Source organism: Phyllobates terribilis, unplaced genomic scaffold, assembly GCF_046119375.1.
Source record: "Phyllobates terribilis strain yellow unplaced genomic scaffold, ASM4611937v1 Scaffold_4__5_contigs__length_816908805, whole genome shotgun sequence".
NCBI lineage: Eukaryota > Metazoa > Chordata > Amphibia > Anura > Dendrobatidae > Phyllobates > Phyllobates terribilis.
This window is the reverse complement of record NW_027362764.1, coordinates 42288381-42306913: the sequence shown is the minus strand read 5'-3', so window position 1 is coordinate 42306913 and position 18533 is coordinate 42288381. Positions and strand designations below refer to the sequence as shown.

General features: G+C 46.5%; 1 protein-coding gene across 1 annotated transcript in view; it reads left to right on the top strand.

Moving 5' to 3' along the window:
* The window catches only part of SCIN (scinderin), a 273292-nt gene that overhangs the window by 70955 nt on the left and 183804 nt on the right, over positions 1 to 18533 (top strand). The window contains exon 4 of the mRNA XM_073677281.1: positions 233 to 382. Coding sequence (XP_073533382.1) covers positions 233 to 382 — 150 coding nt within the window. The remainder of the gene's footprint in view (positions 1 to 232; positions 383 to 18533) is intronic.

Here is an 18533-nt window from a genome sequence, read left to right as displayed (position 1 = left end):
ATCTTTAATTAAACCTAATTGTAAAACTGTTTTTTTTAGCCCAAAATATATACATTTAGGTAAAATAAAAGTCCCCAAGGGTAGACAATTAAAATAATGTAGTGTAGTTATCTACCAAATACAAAACTCTGTGCTAAATGACAAACTCGGCTCTGCTTCATCTCCATAAACACTGTGAATGTGGTGAACCGGTGCAATCTCTGCGGATTCATACAGCGTTCCTCTCTTGCAGGTGATTTACCAGTGGTGCGGATCGACGTGCAACAAGTACGAGCGCTACAAGGCCGCGCAAGTAGCCAACGGGATACGCGACAACGAGAGGAATGGGCGAGCCGGGCTGGTAGTTGTGGAAGAGGGCAGCGAACCCCAGGAACTCACTAAGGTATCGCATAGAGTTCATTTTATTTATTTAATTTTATTGGTAAAAAAATGATATTTTGTTTCAACAAATTGTGTAACTTGTCTCTGTCGTGAGATATCTGCTCAAAATGTCTCAAATTATTTCATATAAAAATCTTCCTACAATGATTGGTTCCTATATATGAATGTAACGTTTCACATTAATAGAGATGGGGGCGCTGTTTCAGTGGTACGTATGGAATTTTTTTTGCTAAAGATTGTGCTGAAAAGGGGTACTGCAAGTAATATTAAATTGTACGTTTTGAAGATCATTACGGCAAAGAAATGGCAGATTCCTGTCTACAATCTATAAGAAAGTGTGTGCAGCACTATCTAATATGCAAGGTACCAGTTTTTCACTGGAATTGTGACATCCCCTTTAATTGAGCTAATTGTGGCCTATGTAATATATTTACTGTATGTCCTAGTGACTCCAGAGTTTTGTGATAGCTTCAGTGCATTCTGGGTAATTCATTGTTTTTTGTACTGGAAAAAAACCATCTACTCTCATCCATATCACCAGAGACGTATGAGGACGGTCATTGGTCATTGTCATGCCGCAGACAAAGAATCGTGTGCTGAGGTTTGTCTGTAATAGATAAAATGTTATTTCTGCATCCAGCAAGAACCAACATTCAGCTGACTGCGATAATACGTCACAGAAAATAATGTGACCGCTCTTACAGTAGAGAATCCACTGAATGACCACTCTAACAGCACAGAGCTCTATAGTGTGACCGCTCTTACAGTACAGAGCTCCACAGTGTGACCGCTCTTACAGTACAGAGCTCTATAGTGTGACCGCTCTTACAGTACAGAGCTCTATAGTGTGACTGCTCTTACAGTACAGAGCTCTATAGTGTGACCGCTCTTACAGTACAGAGCTCTATAGTGTGACCGCACTTACAGTACAGAGCTCTATAGTGTGACCGCTCTTACAGTACAGAGCTCTATAGTGTGACTGCTCTTACAGTACAGAGCTCTATAGTGTGACCGCTCTTACAGTACAGAGCTCTATAGTGTGACCGCTCTTACAGTACAGAGCTCTATAGTGTGACCGCTCTTACAGTACAGAGCTCCATAGTGTGACCGCTCTTACAGTACAGAGCTCTATAGTGTGACCGCTCTTACAGTACAGAGCTCTATAGTGTGACCGCTCTTACAGTACAGAGCTCCATAGTGTGACTGCTCTTACAGTACAGAGCTCTATAGTGTGACCGCTCTTACAGTACAGAGGTCTATAGTGTGATCGCTCTTACAGTACAGAGCTCCATAGTGTGACCGCTCTTACAGTACAGAGCTCCATAGTGTGACCGCTCTTACAGTACAGAGCTCTATAGTGTGACCGCTCTTACAATACATAGCTCCATAGTGTGACCTCTCTTACAGTACACAGCTCTATAGTGTGACCGCTCTTACAGTACAGAGCTCTATAGTGTGATCGCTCTTACAGTACAGAGCTCTATAGTGTGACCGCTCTTACAGTACAGAGCTCCATAGTGTGACGGCTCTTACAGTACAGAGCTCCATAGTGTGACGGCTCTTACAGTACAGAGCTCTATAGTGTGACCGCTCTTACAGTACAGAGCTCTATAGTGTGACCGCTCTTACAATACATAGCTCCATAGTGTGACCTCTCTTACAGTACACAGCTCTATAGTGTGACCGCTCTTACAGTACAGAGCTCTATAGTGTGACCGCTCTTACAGAACAGAGCTCTATAGTGTGACGGCTTACAGTACAGAGCTCCATAGTGTGACGGCTCTTACAGTACAGAGCTCCATAGTGTGACGGCTCTTACAGTACAGAGCTCTATAGTGTGACCGCTCTTACAGTACAGAGCTCTATAGTGTGACCGCTCTTACAATACATAGCTTCATAGTGTGACCTCTCTTACAGTACAGAGCTCTATAGTGTGACCGCTCTTACAGTACAGAGCTCTATAGTGTGACCGCTCTTACAGTACACAGCTCTATAGTGTGACCGCTCTTACAGTACAGAGCTCTATAGTGTGACCGCTCTTACAGTACAGAGCTCCATAGTGTGACGGCTCTTACAGTACAGAGCTCCATAGTGTGACCGCTCTTACAGTACAGAGCTCTATAGTGTGAACGCTCTTACAGTACAGAGCTCCATAGTGTGACCGCTCTTACAGTACAGAGCTCTATAGTGTGACCGCTCTTACAGTACAGAGCTCCATAGTGTGACCGCTCTTACAGTACACAGCTCTATAGTGTGACCGCTCTTACAGTACAGAGCTCCATAGCGTGACCGCTCTTACAGTACAGAGCTCTATAGTGTGACCGCTCTTACAGTACAGAGCTCTATAGCGTGACCGCTCTTACAGTACAGAGCTCTATAGTGTGACCGCTCTTACAGTACAGAGCTCCATAGTGTGACCGCTCTTACAGTACAGAGCTCTATAGTGTGACCGCTCTTACAGTACAGAGCTCCATATTGTGACCGCTCTTACAGTACTGAGATTCGTAGTGTGACTGCTCTTACAGTACAGAGCTCTATAGTGTGACCGCTCTTACAGTACAGAGCTCTATAGTGTGACCGCTCTTACAGTACACAGCTCTATAGTGTGACCGCTCTTACAGCACAGAGCTCCATAGTGTGACCGCTCTTACAGTACAGAGCTCTATAGTGTGACCGCTCTTACAGTACAGAACTCTATAGTGTGACCGCTCTTACAGTACAGAGCTCTATAGTGTGACCGCTCTTACAGTACAGAGCTCTATAGTGTGACCGCTCTTACAGTACAGAGCTCTATAGTGTGACCGCTCTTACAGTACAGAGCTCCACAGTGTGACCGCTCTTACAGTACAGAGATCTATAGTGTGACCGCTCTTACAGTACAGAGATCTATAGTGTGACTGCTCTTACAGTACAGAGATCTATAGTGTGACTGCTCTTACAGTACAGAGCTCCATAGTGTGACCGCTCTTACAGTACAGAGATCTATAGTGTGACTGCTCTTACAGTACAGAGCTCCACAGTGTGACCGTTCTTACAGTACAGAGCTCTATAGTGTGACCGCTCTTACAGTGCAGAGCTCTATAGTGTGACCGCTCTTACAGTACACAGCTCTATAGTGTGACCGCTCTTACAGTACAGAGCTCCATAGTGTGACCGCTCTTACAGTACAGAGCTCTATAGTGTGACCGCTCTTACAGTACAGAGCTCTATAGTGTGACCGCTCTTACAGTACAGAGCTGTATAGTGTGACCGCTCTTACAGTACAGAGCTCCATAGTGTGACCGCTCTTACAGTACAGAGCTCTATAGTGTGACCGCTCTTACAGTACAGAGCTCTATAGTGTGACCGCTCTTACAGTACAGAGCTCCATAGTGTGACTGCTCTTACAGTACAGAGCTCTATAGTGTGACCGCTCTTACAGTACAGAGGTCTATAGTGTGATCGCTCTTACAGTACAGAGCTCCATAGTGTGACCGCTCTTACAGTACAGAGCTCCATAGTGTGACCGCTCTTACAGTACAGAGCTCTATAGTGTGACCGCTCTTACAATACATAGCTCCATAGTGTGACCTCTCTTACAGTACACAGCTCTATAGTGTGACCGCTCTTACAGTACAGAGCTCTATAGTGTGATCGCTCTTACAGTACAGAGCTCTATAGTGTGACCGCTCTTACAGTACAGAGCTCCATAGTGTGACGGCTCTTACAGTACAGAGCTCTATAGTGTGACCGCTCTTACAGAACAGAGCTCTATAGTATGACGGCTCTTACAGTACAGAGCTCCATAGTGTGACGGCTCTTACAGTACAGAGCTCCATAGTGTGACGGCTCTTACAGTACAGAGCTCTATAGTGTGACCGCTCTTACAGTACAGAGCTCTATAGTGTGACCGCTCTTACAATACATAGCTCCATAGTGTGACCTCTCTTACAGTACACAGCTCTATAGTGTGACCGCTCTTACAGTACAGAGCTCTATAGTGTGACCGCTCTTACAGTACAGAGCTCTATAGTGTGACCGCTCTTACAGTACACAGCTCTATAGTGTGACCGCTCTTACAGTACAGAGCTCTATAGTGTGACCGCTCTTACAGTACAGAGCTCCATAGTGTGACGGCTCTTACAGTACAGAGCTCCATAGTGTGACCGCTCTTACAGTACAGAGCTCTATAGTGTGAACGCTCTTACAGTACAGAGCTCCATAGTGTGACCGCTCTTACAGTACAGAGCTCTATAGTGTTACCGCTCTTACAGTACAGAGCTCCATAGTGTGACCGCTCTTACAGTACACAGCTCTATAGTGTGACCGCTCTTACAGTACAGAGCTCCATAGTGTGACCGCTCTTACAGTACAGAGCTCTATAGTGTGACCGCTCTTACAGTACAGAGCTCTATAGCGTGACCGCTCTTACAGTACAGAGCTCTATAGTGTGACCGCTCTTACAGTACAGAGCTCCATAGTGTGACCGCTCTTACAGTACAGAGCTCTATAGTGTGACCGCTCTTACAGTACAGAGCTCCATATTGTGACCGCTCTTACAGTACTGAGATTCGTAGTGTGACTGCTCTTACAGTACAGAGCTCTATAGCGTGACCGCTCTTACAGTACAGAGCTCTATAGTGTGACCGCTCTTACAGTACACAGCTCTATAGTGTGACCGCTCTTACAGCACAGAGCTCCATAGTGTGACCGCTCTTACAGTACAGAGCTCTATAGTGTGACCGCTCTTACAGTACAGAGCTCTATAGTGTGACCGCTCTTACAGTACAGAGCTCTATAGTGTGACCGCTCTTACAGTACACAGCTCTATAGTGTGACCGCTCTTACAGTACAGAGCTCCACAGTGTGACCGCTCTTACAGTACAGAGATCTATAGTGTGACCGCTCTTACAGTAGAGATCTATAGTGTGACTGCTCTTACAGTACAGAGATCTATAGTGTGACTGCTCTTACAGTACAGAGCTCCATAGTGTGACCGCTCTTACAGTACAGAGATCTATAGTGTGACTGCTCTTACAGTACAGAGCTCCACAGTGTGACCGTTCTTACAGTACAGAGCTCTATAGTGTGACCGCTCTTACAGTGCAGAGCTCTATAGTGTGACCGCTCTTACAGTACACAGCTCTATAGTGTGACCGCTCTTACAGTACAGAGCTCCATAGTGTGACCGCTCTTACAGTACAGAGCTCTATAGTGTGACCGCTCTTACAGTACAGAGCTCTATAGTGTGACCGCTCTTACAGTACAGAGCTGTATAGTGTGACCGCTCTTACAGTACAGAGCTCCATAGTGTGACCGCTCTTACAGTACAGAGCTCCATAGTGTGACCGCTCTTACAGTACAGAGCTCTATAGTGTGACCGCTCTTACAGTACACAGCTCTATAGTGTGACCGCTCTTACAGTACAGAGCTCCATAGTGTGACCGCTCTTACAGTACAGAGCTCTATAGTGTGACCGCTCTTACAGTACAGAGCTCTATAGTGTGACCGCTCTTACAGTACAGAGCTGCATAGTGTGACCGCTCTTACAGTACAGAGCTCCACAGTGTGACCGCTCTTACAGTACAGAGATCTATAGTGTGACCGCTCTTACAGTACAGAGATCTATAGTGTGACTGCTCTTACAGTACAGAGATCTATAGTGTGACCGCTCTTACAGTACAGAGATCTATAGTGAGACTGCTCTTACAGTACAGAGCTCCATAGTGTGACCGCTCTTACAGTACAGAGCTCTATAGTGTGACTGCTCTTACAGTACAGAGATCTATAGTGTGACCGCTCTTACAGTACAGAGATCTATAGTGTGACTGCTCTTACAGTACAGAGCTCCACAGTATGACCGTTCTTACAGTACAGAGATCTATAGTGTGACCGCTCTTACAGTACAGAGCTCTATAGTGTGACCGCTCTTACAGTACAGAGCTCTATAGTGTGACCGCTCTTACAGTACAGAGCTCTATAGTGTGACTGCTTTTACAGTACAGAGCTCTATAGTGTGACCGCTCTTACAGTACAGAGCTCTATAGTGTGACCGCTCTTACAGTACAGAGCTCTATAGTGTGACCGCTCTTACAGTACAGAACTCTATAGTATGACTGCTCTTACAGTACAGAGCTCTATAGTGTGACCGCTCTTACAGTACAGAGCTCTATAGTGTGACCGCTCTTACAGTACAGAGCTCCATAGTGTGACTGCTCTTACAGTACAGAGCTCTATAGTGTGACCGCTCTTACAGTACAGAGCTCTATAGTGTGACCGCTCTTACAATACATAGCTCCATAGTGTGACCGCTCTTACAGTACAGAGCTCTATAGTGTGACCGCTCTTACAGTACAGAGCTCTATAGTGTGATCGCTCTTACAGTACAGAGCACTATAGTGTGACCGCTCTTACAGTACAGAGCTCCATAGTGTGACGGCTCTTACAGTACAGAGCTCTATAGTGTGACCGTTCTTACAGAACAGAGCTCTATAGTGTGATGGCTCTTACAGTACAGAGCTCCATAGTGTGACGGCTCTTACAGTACAGAGCTCCATAGTGTGACGGCTCTTACAGTACAGAGCTCTATAGTGTGACCGCTCTTACAGTACAGAGTTCCACAGTGTGACCGCTCTTACAGTACAGAGCTCCATAGTGTGACCGCTCTTACAGTACAGAGCTCTATAGTGTGACCGCTCTTACAGTACAGAGCTCTATAGTGTGACCGCTCTTACAGTACAGAGCTCTATAGTGTGACCGCCCTTACAGTACAGAGCTCTATAGTGTGACCGCTCTTACAGTACAGAGCTCTATAGTGTGACCGCTCTTACAGTACAGAGCTCCATATTGTGACCGCTCTTACAGTACTGAGATTCATAGTGTGACTGCTCTTACAGTACAGAGCTCTATAGTGTGAGCGCTCTTACAGTACAGAGCTCTATAGTGTGACCGCTCTTACAGTACACAGCTCTATAGTGTGACCGCTCTTACAGCACAGAGCTCCATAGTGTGACCGCTCTTACAGTACAGAGCTCTATAGTGTGACCGCTCTTACAGTACAGAGCTCTATAGTGTGACCGCTCTTACAGTACAGAGCTCTATAGTGTGACCGCCCTTACAGTACAGAGCTCTATAGTGTGACCGCTCTTACAGTACAGAGCTACATAGTGTGACCGCACTTACAGTACAGAGCTCCATAGTGTGACCGCTCTTACAGTACAGAGCTCTATAGTGTGACCGCTCTTACAGTACACAGCTCTATAGTGTGACCGCTCTTACAGTACAGAGCTCTATAGTGTGACCGCTCTTACAGTACAGAGCTCCATAGTGTGACGGCTCTTACAGTACAGAGCTCCATAGTGTGACCGCTCTTACAGTACAGAGCTCTATAGTGTGAACGCTCTTACAGTACAGAGCTCCATAGTGTGACCGCTCTTACAGTACAGAGCTCTATAGTGTGACCGCTCTTACAGTACAGAGCTCCATAGTGTGACCGCTCTTACAGTACACAGCTCTATAGTGTGACCGCTCTTACAGTACAGAGCTCCATAGTGTGACCGCTCTTACAGTACAGAGCTCTATAGTGTGACCGCTCTTACAGTACAGAGCTCTATAGTGTGACCGCTCTTACAGTACAGAGCTCTATAGTGTGACCGCTCTTACAGTACAGAGCTCCATAGTGTGACCGCTCTTACAGTACAGAGCTCTATAGTGTGACCGCTCTTACAGTACAGAGCTCCATATTGTGACCGCTCTTACAGTACTGAGATTCATAGTGTGACTGCTCTTACAGTACAGAGCTCTATAGTGTGACCGCTCTTACAGTACAGAGCTCTATAGTGTGACCGCTCTTACAGTACACAGCTCTATAGTGTGACCGCTCTTACAGCACAGAGCTCCATAGTGTGACCGCTCTTACAGTACAGAGCTCTATAGTGTGACCGCTCTTACAGTACAGAGCTCTATAGTGTGACCGCCCTTACAGTACAGAGCTCTATAGTGTGACCGCTCTTACAGTACAGAGCTCCATAGTGTGACCGCTCTTACAGTACAGAGCTCCATAGTGTGACCGCTCTTACAGTACAGAGCTCTATAGTGTGACCGCTCTTACAGTACACAGCTCTATAGTGTGACCGCTCTTACAGTACAGAGCTCCATAGTGTGACCGCTCTTACAGTACAGAGCTCTATAGTGTGACCGCTCTTACAGTACAGAGCTCTATAGTGTGACCGCTCTTACAGTACAGAGCTCTATAGTGTGACCGCTCTTACAGTACAGAGCTCCATAGTGTGACCGCTCTTACAGTACAGAGCTCCACAGTGTGACCGCTCTTACAGTACAGAGATCTATAGTGTGACCGCTCTTACAGTACAGAGATCTATAGTGTGACTGCTCTTACAGTACAGAGCTCTATAGTGTGACCGCTCTTACAGTACAGAGATCTATAGTGTGACTGCTCTTACAGTACAGAGATCTATAGTGTGACCGCTCTTACAGTACAGAGATCTATAGTGTGACTGCTCTTACAGTACAGAGCTCCATAGTGTGACCGCTCTTACAGTACAGAGATCTATAGTGTGACTGCTCTTACAGTACAGAGATCTATAGTGTGACCGCTCTTACAGTACAGAGATCTATAGTGTGACTGCTCTTACAGTACAGAGCTCCACAGTGTGACCGTTCTTACAGTACAGAGATCTATAGTGTGACCGCTCTTACAGTACAGAGCTCTATAGTGTGACCGCTCTTACAGTACAGAGCTCTATAGTGTGACCGCTCTTACAGTACAGAGCTCTATAGTGTGACTGCTCTTACAGTACAGAGCTCTATAGTGTGACCGCTCTTACAGTACAGAGCTCTATAGTGTGACCGCTCTTACAGTACAGAGCTCTATAGTGTGACCGCTCTTACAGTACAGAGCTCTATAGTGTGACCGCTCTTACAGTACAGAGCTCCATAGTGTGACCTCTCTTACTGTACAGAGCTCTATAGTGTGACCGCTCTTACAGTACAGAGCTCTATAGTGTGACCGCTCTTACAGTACACAGCTCTATAGTGTGACCGCTCTTACAGTACAGAGCTCTATAGTGTGACCGCTCTTACAGTACAGAGCTCCATAGTGTGACGGCTCTTACAGTACAGAGCTCCATAGTGTGACCGCTCTTACAGTACAGAGCTCTATAGTGTGAACACTCTTACAGTACAGAGCTCCATAGTGTGACCGCTCTTACAGTACAGAGCTCTATAGTGTGACCGCTCTTACAGTACAGAGCTCCATAGTGTGACCGCTCTTACAGTACACAGCTCTATAGTGTGACCGCTCTTACAGTACAGAGCTCCATAGTGTGACCGCTCTTACAGTACAGAGCTCTATAGTGTGACTGTTCTTACAGTACAGAGCTCTATAGTGTGACCGCTCTTACAGTACAGAGCTCTATAGTGTGACCGCTCTTACAGTACAGAGCTCCATAGTGTGACCGCTCTTACAGTACAGAGCTCTATAGTGTGACCGCTCTTACAGTACAGAGCTCCATATTGTGACCGCTCTTACAGTACTGAGATTCATAGTGTGACTGCTCTTACAGTACAGAGCTCTATAGTGTGACCGCTCTTACAGTACAGAGCTCTATAGTGTGACCGCTCTTACAGTACACAGCTCTATAGTGTGACCGCTCTTACAGCACAGAGCTCCATAGTGTGACCGCTCTTACAGTACAGAGCTCTATAGTGTGACCGCTCTTACAGTACAGAGCTCTATAGTGTGACCGCTCTTACAGTACAGAGCTCCACAGTGTGACCGCTCTTACAGTACAGAGATCTATAGTGTGACCGCTCTTACAGTACAGAGATCTATAGTGTGACTGCTCTTACAGTACAGAGATCTATAGTGTGACTGCTCTTACAGTACAGAGCTCCATAGTGTGACCGCTCTTACAGTACAGAGATCTATAGTGTGACTGCTCTTACAGTACAGAGCTCCACAGTGTGACCGTTCTTACAGTACAGAGCTCTATAGTGTGACCGCTCTTACAGTGCAGAGCTCTATAGTGTGACCGCTCTTACAGTACACAGCTCTATAGTGTGACCGCTCTTACAGTACAGAGTTCCACAGTGTGTCCGCTCTTACAGTACAGAGCTCCATAGTGTGACCGCTCTTATAGTACAGAGCTCTATAGTGTGACCGCTCTTACAGTACAGAGCTCTATAGTGTGACCGCTCTTACAGTACAGAGCTCTATAGTGTGACCGCTCTTACAGTACAGAGCTCCATAGTGTGACCGCTCTTACAGTACAGAGCTCCGTAGTGTGACCGCTCTTACAGTACAGAGCTCTATAGTGTGACCGCTCTTACAGTACAGAGCTCTATAGTGTGACCGCTCTTACAGTACAGAGCTCCATAGTGTGACCGCTCTTACAGTACAGAGCTCTATAGCGTGACCGCTCTTACAGTACAGAGCTCCATATTGTGACCGCTCTTACAGTACTGAGATTCATAGTGTGACTGCTCTTACAGTACAGAGCTCTATAGTGTGACCGCTCTTACAGTACAGAGCTCTATAGTGTGACCGCTCTTACAGTACACAGCTCTATAGTGTGACCGCTCTTACAGCACAGAGCTCCATAGTGTGACCGCTCTTACAGTACAGAGCTCTATAGTGTGACCGCTCTTACAGTACAGAGCTCTATAGTGTGACCGCCCTTACAGTACAGAGCTCTATAGTGTGACCGCTCTTACAGTACAGAGCTCCATAGTGTGACCGCTCTTACAGTACAGAGCTCCATAGTGTGACCGCTCTTACAGTACAGAGCTCTATAGTGTGACCGCTCTTACAGTACACAGCTCTATAGTGTGACCGCTCTTACAGTACAGAGCTCCATAGTGTGACCGCTCTTACAGTACAGAGCTCTATAGTGTGACCGCTCTTACAGTACAGAGCTCTATAGTGTGACCGCTCTTACAGTACAGAGCTCTATAGTGTGACCGCTCTTACAGTACAGAGCTCCATAGTGTGACCGCTCTTACAGTACAGAGCTCCACAGTGTGACCGCTCTTACAGTACAGAGATCTATAGTGTGACCGCTCTTACAGTACAGAGATCTATAGTGTGACCGCTCTTACAGTACAGACATCTATAGTGTGACTGCTCTTACAGTACAGAGCTCTATAGTGTGACCGCTCTTACAGTACAGAGATCTATAGTGTGACTGCTCTTACAGTACAGAGATCTATAGTGTGTCCGCTCTTACAGTACAGAGATCTATAGTGTGACTGCTCTTACAGTACAGAGCTCCATAGTGTGACCGCTCTTACAGTACAGAGATCTATAGTGTGACTGCTCTTACAGTACAGAGATCTATAGTGTGACCGCTCTTACAGTACAGAGATCTATAGTGTGACTGCTCTTACAGTACAGAGCTCCACAGTGTGACCGTTCTTACAGTACAGAGATCTATAGTGTGACCGCTCTTACAGTACAGAGCTCTATAGTGTGACCTCTCTTACAGTACAGAGCTGTATAGTGTGACCGCTCTTACAGTACAGAGCTCTATAGTGTGACTGCTCTTACAGTACAGAGCTCTATAGTGTGACCGCTCTTACAGTACAGAGCTCTATAGTGTGACAGCTCTTACAGTACAGAGCTCTATAGTGTGACCGCTCTTACAGTACAGAGCTCTATAGTGTGACCGCTCTTACAGTACAGAGCTCCATAGTGTGACCTCTCTTACAGTACAGAGCTCTATAGTGTGACCGCTCTTACAGTACAGAGCTCTATAGTGTGACCGCTCTTACAGTACACAGCTCTATAGTGTGACCGCTCTTACAGTACAGAGCTCTATAGTGTGACCGCTCTTACAGTACAGAGCTCCATAGTGTGACGGCTCTTACAGTACAGAGCTCCATAGTGTGACCGCTCTTACAGTACTGAGCTCTATAGTGTGAACACTCTTACAGTACAGAGATCCATAGTGTGACCGCTCTTACAGTACAGAGCTCTATAGTGTGACCGCTCTTACAGTACAGAGCTCCATAGTGTGACCGCTCTTACAGTACACAGCTCTATAGTGTGACCGCTCTTACAGTACAGAGCTCCATAGTGTGACCGCTCTTACAGTACAGAGCTCTATAGTGTGACCGCTCTTACAGTACAGAGCTCTATAGTGTGACCGCTCTTACAGTACAGAGCTCTATAGTGTGACCGCTCTTACAGTACAGAGCTCCATAGTGTGACCGCTCTTACAGTACAGAGCTCTATAGTGTGACCGCTCTTACAGTACAGAGCTCCATATTGTGACCGCTCTTACAGTACTGAGATTCATAGTGTGACTGCTCTTACAGTACAGAGCTCTATAGTGTGACCGCTCTTACAGTACAGAGCTCTATAGTGTGACCGCTCTTACAGTACACAGCTCTATAGTGTGACCGCTCTTACAGCACAGAGCTCCATAGTGTGACCGCTCTTACAGTACAGAGCTCTATAGTGTGACCGCTCTTACAGTACAGAGCTCTATAGTGTGACCGCTCTTACAGTACAGAGCTCCACAGTGTGACCGCTCTTACAGTACAGAGATCTATAGTGTGACCGCTCTTACAGTACAGAGATCTATAGTGTGACTGCTCTTACAGTACAGAGATCTATAGTGTGACTGCTCTTACAGTACAGAGCTCCATAGTGTGACCGCTCTTACAGTACAGAGATCTATAGTGTGACTGCTCTTACAGTACAGAGCTCCACAGTGTGACCGTTCTTACAGTACAGAGCTCTATAGTGTGACCGCTCTTACAGTGCAGAGCTCTATAGTGTGACCGCTCTTACAGTACACAGCTCTATAGTGTGACCGCTCTTACAGTACAGAGTTCCACAGTGTGTCCGCTCTTACAGTACAGAGCTCCATAGTGTGACCGCTCTTATAGTACAGAGCTCTATAGTGTGACCGCTCTTACAGTACAGAGCTCTATAGTGTGACCGCTCTTACAGTACAGAGCTCTATAGTGTGACCGCTCTTACAGTACAGAGCTCCATAGTGTGACCGCTCTTACAGTACAGAGCTCCGTAGTGTGACCGCTCTTACAGTACAGAGCTCTATAGTGTGACCGCTCTTACAGTACACAGCTCTATAGTGTGACCGCTCTTACAGTACAGAGCTCCATAGTGTGACCGCTCTTACAGTACAGAGCTCTATAGTGTGACCGCTCTTACAGTACAGAGCTCTATAGTGTGACCGCTCTTACAGTACAGAGCTCTATAGTGTGACCGCTCTTACAGTACAGAGCTCCATAGTGTGACCGCTCTTACAGTACAGAGCTCCACAGTGTGACCGCTCTTACAGTACAGAGATCTATAGTGTGACCGCTCTTACAGTACAGAGATCTATAGTGTGACTGCTCTTACAGTACAGAGCTCTATAGTGTGACCGCTCTTACAGTACAAAGATCTATAGTGTGACTGCTCTTACAGTACAGAGATCTATAGTGTGACCGCTCTTACAGTACAGAGATCTATAGTGTGACTGCTCTTACAGTGCAGAGCTCCATAGTGTGACCGCTCTTACAGTACAGAGATCTATAGTGTGACTGCTCTTACAGTACAGAGATCTATAGTGTGACCGCTCTTACAGTACAGAGATCTATAGTGTGACTGCTCTTACAGTACAGAGCTCCACAGTGTGACCGTTCTTACAGTACAGAGATCTATAGTGTGACCGCTCTTACAGTACAGAGCTCTATAGTGTGACCGCTCTTACAGTACAGAGCTCTATAGTGTGACCGCTCTTACAGTACAGAGCTCCATAGTGTGACAGCTCTTACAGTACAGAGCTCTATAGTGTGACCGCTCTTACGGTACAGAGCTCTATAGTGTGACCGCTCTTACAGTACAGAGCTGTATAGTGTGACAACTCTTACAGTACAGAGCTCCACAGTGTGACCGCTCTTACAGTACAGAGCTCCACAGTGTGACCGCTCTTACAGTACAGTGCTCTATAGTGTGACCGCTCTTACAGTACAGAGCTCCATAGTGTGACCGCTCTTACAGTACAGAGCTCCACAGTGTGACCGCTCTTACAGTACAGAGCTCTATAGTATGACCGCACTTACAGTACAGAGCTCTATAGTGTGACCGCTCTTACAGTACAGAGCTCTATAGTGTGACCGCTCTTACAGTACAGAGCTCTTTAGTGTGACCGCTCTTACAGTACAGAGCTGTATAGTGTGACCGCTCTTACAGTACAGAGATCCATAGTGTGACCGCTCTTACAGTACAGAGCTCCATAGTGTGACCGCTCTTACAGTACAGAGCTCCATAGTGTGACCGCTCTTACAGTGCAGAGCTCCATAGTGTGACCGCTATTACAGTACAGAGCTCCATAGTGTGAACGATCTTATAGTACAGAGCTCTATAGTGTGACCGCTCTTACAGAACAGAGCTCTATAGTGTGACCGCTCTTACAGTATAGAGCTCTATAGTGTGACCGCTCTTACAGTACAGAGCTCCATAGTGTGACCGCTCTTACAGTGCAGAGCTCTATAGTGTGACCGCTCTTACAGTACAGAGCTCTATGGTGTGAAAGATCTTACAGTACAGAGCTCTATAGTGTGACCGCTCTTACAGTACAGAGCTCTATAGTGTGACCGCTCTTACAGTACAGAGCTCTATAGTGTGACCGCTCTTACAGTACAGAGCTCCATAGTGTGACCGCTCTTACAGTACAGAGCTCCACAGTGTGACCACTCTTACAGTACAGAGCTCCACAGTGTGACCGATCTTACAGTACAGAGCTCTATAGTGTGACCGCTCTTACAGTACAGAGCTCTATAGTGTGACCGCTCTTACAGTACAGAGCTCCATAGTGTGACCGCTCTTACAGTACAGAGCTCTATAGTGTGACCGCTCTTACAGTACAGAGCTCCATAGTGTGACCGCTCTTACAGTACAGAGCTCCACAGTGTGACCACTCTTACAGTACAGAGCTCCACAGTGTGACCGATCTTACAGTACAGAGCTCTATAGTGTGACCGCTCTTACAGTACAGAGCTCATAGTGTGACCGCTCTTACAGTACAGAGCTCTATAGTGTGACCGCTCTTACAGTACAGAGCTCTATAGTGTGACCGCTCTTACAGTACACAGCTCCACAGTGTGACTGCTCTTACAGTACAGAGCTCTATAGTGTGACCGCTCTTACAGTACAGAACTCTATAGTGTGACCGCTTACAGTGCAGAGCTCCATAGTGTGACCGCTCTTACAGTACAGAACTCTATAGTGTGACCGCTCTTACAGTACAGAGCTCTATAGTATGACCGCTCTTACAGTGCAGAGCTCTATAGTGTGACCGCTCTTACAGTACAGAACTCTATAGTGTGACCGCTCTTACAGTACAGAGCTCTATAGTGTGACCGCTCTTACAGTACAGAGCTCTATAGCATGACCGCTCTTACAGTGCAGAGCTCTATAGTGTGACCGCTCTTACAGTACAGAGCTCTATAGTGTGACCGCTCTTACAGTACAGAACTCTATAGTGTGACCGCTCTTACAGTGCAGAGCTCCATAGTGTGACCGCTATTACAGTACTGAGCTCCATAGTGTGACCGCTCTTACAGTACAGAGCTCTATAGTGTGACCGCTCTTACAGTACAGAGCTCTATAGTGTGACCGCTCATACAGTACAGAGCTCTATAGTGTGACCACTCTTACAGTACAGAGCTCCATAGTGTGACCGCTCTTACAGTACAGTGCCAGTACAGAGCTCTATAGTGTGACCGCTCTTACAGTACAGAGCTCTATAGTGTGACCGCTCTTACAGTACAGAGCTCTATAGTGTGACCGCTCTTACAGTACAGAGCTCCATAGTGTGACCGCTCTTACAGTTCAGAGCTCCATAGTGTGACCGCTCTTACAGTACAGAGCTCTATAGTGTGACCGCTCTTACAGTACAGAGCTCCATAGTGTGACCGCTCTTACAGTACAGGGCTCTATAGTGTGACCGCTCTTACAGTACAGAGCTCTATAGTGTGACCGCTCTTACAGTACAGAGCTCCATAGTGTGACCGCTCTTACAGTTCAGAGCTCCATAGTGTGACCGCTCTTACAGTACAGAGCTCTATAGTGTGACCGCACTTACAGTACAGAGCTCTATAGTGTGACCGCTCTTACAGTACAGAGCTCTATAGTGTGACCGCTCTTACAGTACGACCGCTCTTACAGTACAGAGCTTCATAGTGTGACCGATCTTACAGTACAGAGCTCTATAGTGTTACCGCTCTTACAATACAGCTCTATAGTGTGACCGCTCTTACAGTACAGAGCTCCATAGTGTGACCGCTCTCACAGTAAAGAGCTCTATAGTGTGACCGCTCTTACATTACAGAGCTCTATAGTGTGACCGCTCTTACAGTACTGACCTCCATAGTGTGACCGCTCTTACAGTACAGAGCTCTATAGTGTGACTGCTCTTACAGTACAGAGCTCTATAGTATGACCGCTCTTACAGTACAGAGTTCTATAGTGTGAACGCTCTTACACTACAGAGCTCTATAGTGTGACCGCTCTTACAGTACAGAGCTCCATAGTGTGACTGCTCTTACAGTACTGAGCTCCATAGTGTGACCGCTCTTACAGTACAGAGCTCTATAGTGTGACCGCTCTTACAGTACAGAGCTCTATAGTGTGACCGCTCTTACAGTACAGAGCTCCATAGTGTGACCGCTCTTACAGTACAGAGCTCTATAGTGTGACCGCTCTTACAGTACAGAGCTCCATAGTGTGACCGATCTTACAGTACAGAGCTCTATAGTGTGACCGCTCTTACAGTACAGAGCTCCATAGTGTGACCGCTCTTACAGTACAGAGCTCCACAGTGTGACCACTCTTACAGTACAGAGCTCCACAGTGTGACCGATCTTACAGTACAGAGCTCTATAGTGTGACCGCTCTTACAGTACAGAGCTCATAGTGTGACCGCTCTTACAGTACAGAGCTCTATAGTGTGACCGCTCTTACAGTACAGAGCTCTATAGTGTGACCGCTCTTACAGTACAGAGCTCTATAGTGTGACCGCTCTTACAGTACACAGCTCCACAGTGTGACTGCTCTTACAGTACAGAGCTCTATAGTGTGACCGCTCTTACAGTACAGAACTCTATAGTGTGACCGCTTACAGTGCAGAGCTCCATGGTGTGACCGCTCTTACAGTACAGAGCTCTATAGTGTGAGCGCTCTTACAGTACAGAGCTCTATAGTGTGACCGCTCTTACAGTACAGAGCTCTATAGTATGACCGCTCTTACAGTGCAGAGCTCTATAGTGTGACCGCTCTTACAGTACAGAGCTCTATAGTGTGACCGCTCTTACAGTACAGAGCTCTATAGTGTGACCGCTCTTACAGTACAGAACTCTATAGTGTGACCGCTCTTACAGTGCAGAGCTCCATAGTGTGACCGATATTACAGTACAGAGCTCCATAGTGTGACCGCTCTTACAGTACAGAGCTCTATAGTGTGACCGCTCTTACAGTACAGAGCTCTATAGTGTGACCGCTCATACAGTACAGAGCTCTATAGTGTGACCACTCTTACAGTACAGAGCGCCATAGTGTGACCTCTCTTACAGTACAGTGCCAGTACAGAGCTCTATAGTGTGACCACTCTTACAGTACAGAGCTCTATAGTGTGACCGCTCTTACAGTACAGAGCTCTATAGTGTGACCGCTCTTACAGTACAGAGCTCCATAGTGTGACCGCTCTTACAGTTCAGAGCTCCATAGTGTGACCGCTCTTACAGTACAGAGCTCTATAGTGTGACCGCTCTTACAGTACAGAGCTCCATAGTGTGACCGCTCTTACAGTACAGAGCTCTATAGTGTGACCGCTCTTACAGTACAGAGCTCTATAGTGTGACCGCTCTTACAGTACAGAGCTCTATAGTGTGACCGCACTTACAGTACAGAGCTCTATAGTGTGACCGCTCTTACAGTACAGAGCTCTATAGTGTGACCGCTCTTACAGTACGACCGCTCTTACAGTACAGAGCTTCATAGTGTGACCGATCTTACAGTACAGAGCTCTATAGTGTTACCGCTCTTACAATACAGAGCTCCATAGTGTGACCGCTCTCACAGTAAAGAGCTCTATAGTGTGACTGCTCTTACATTACAGAGCTCTATAGTGTGACCGCTCTTA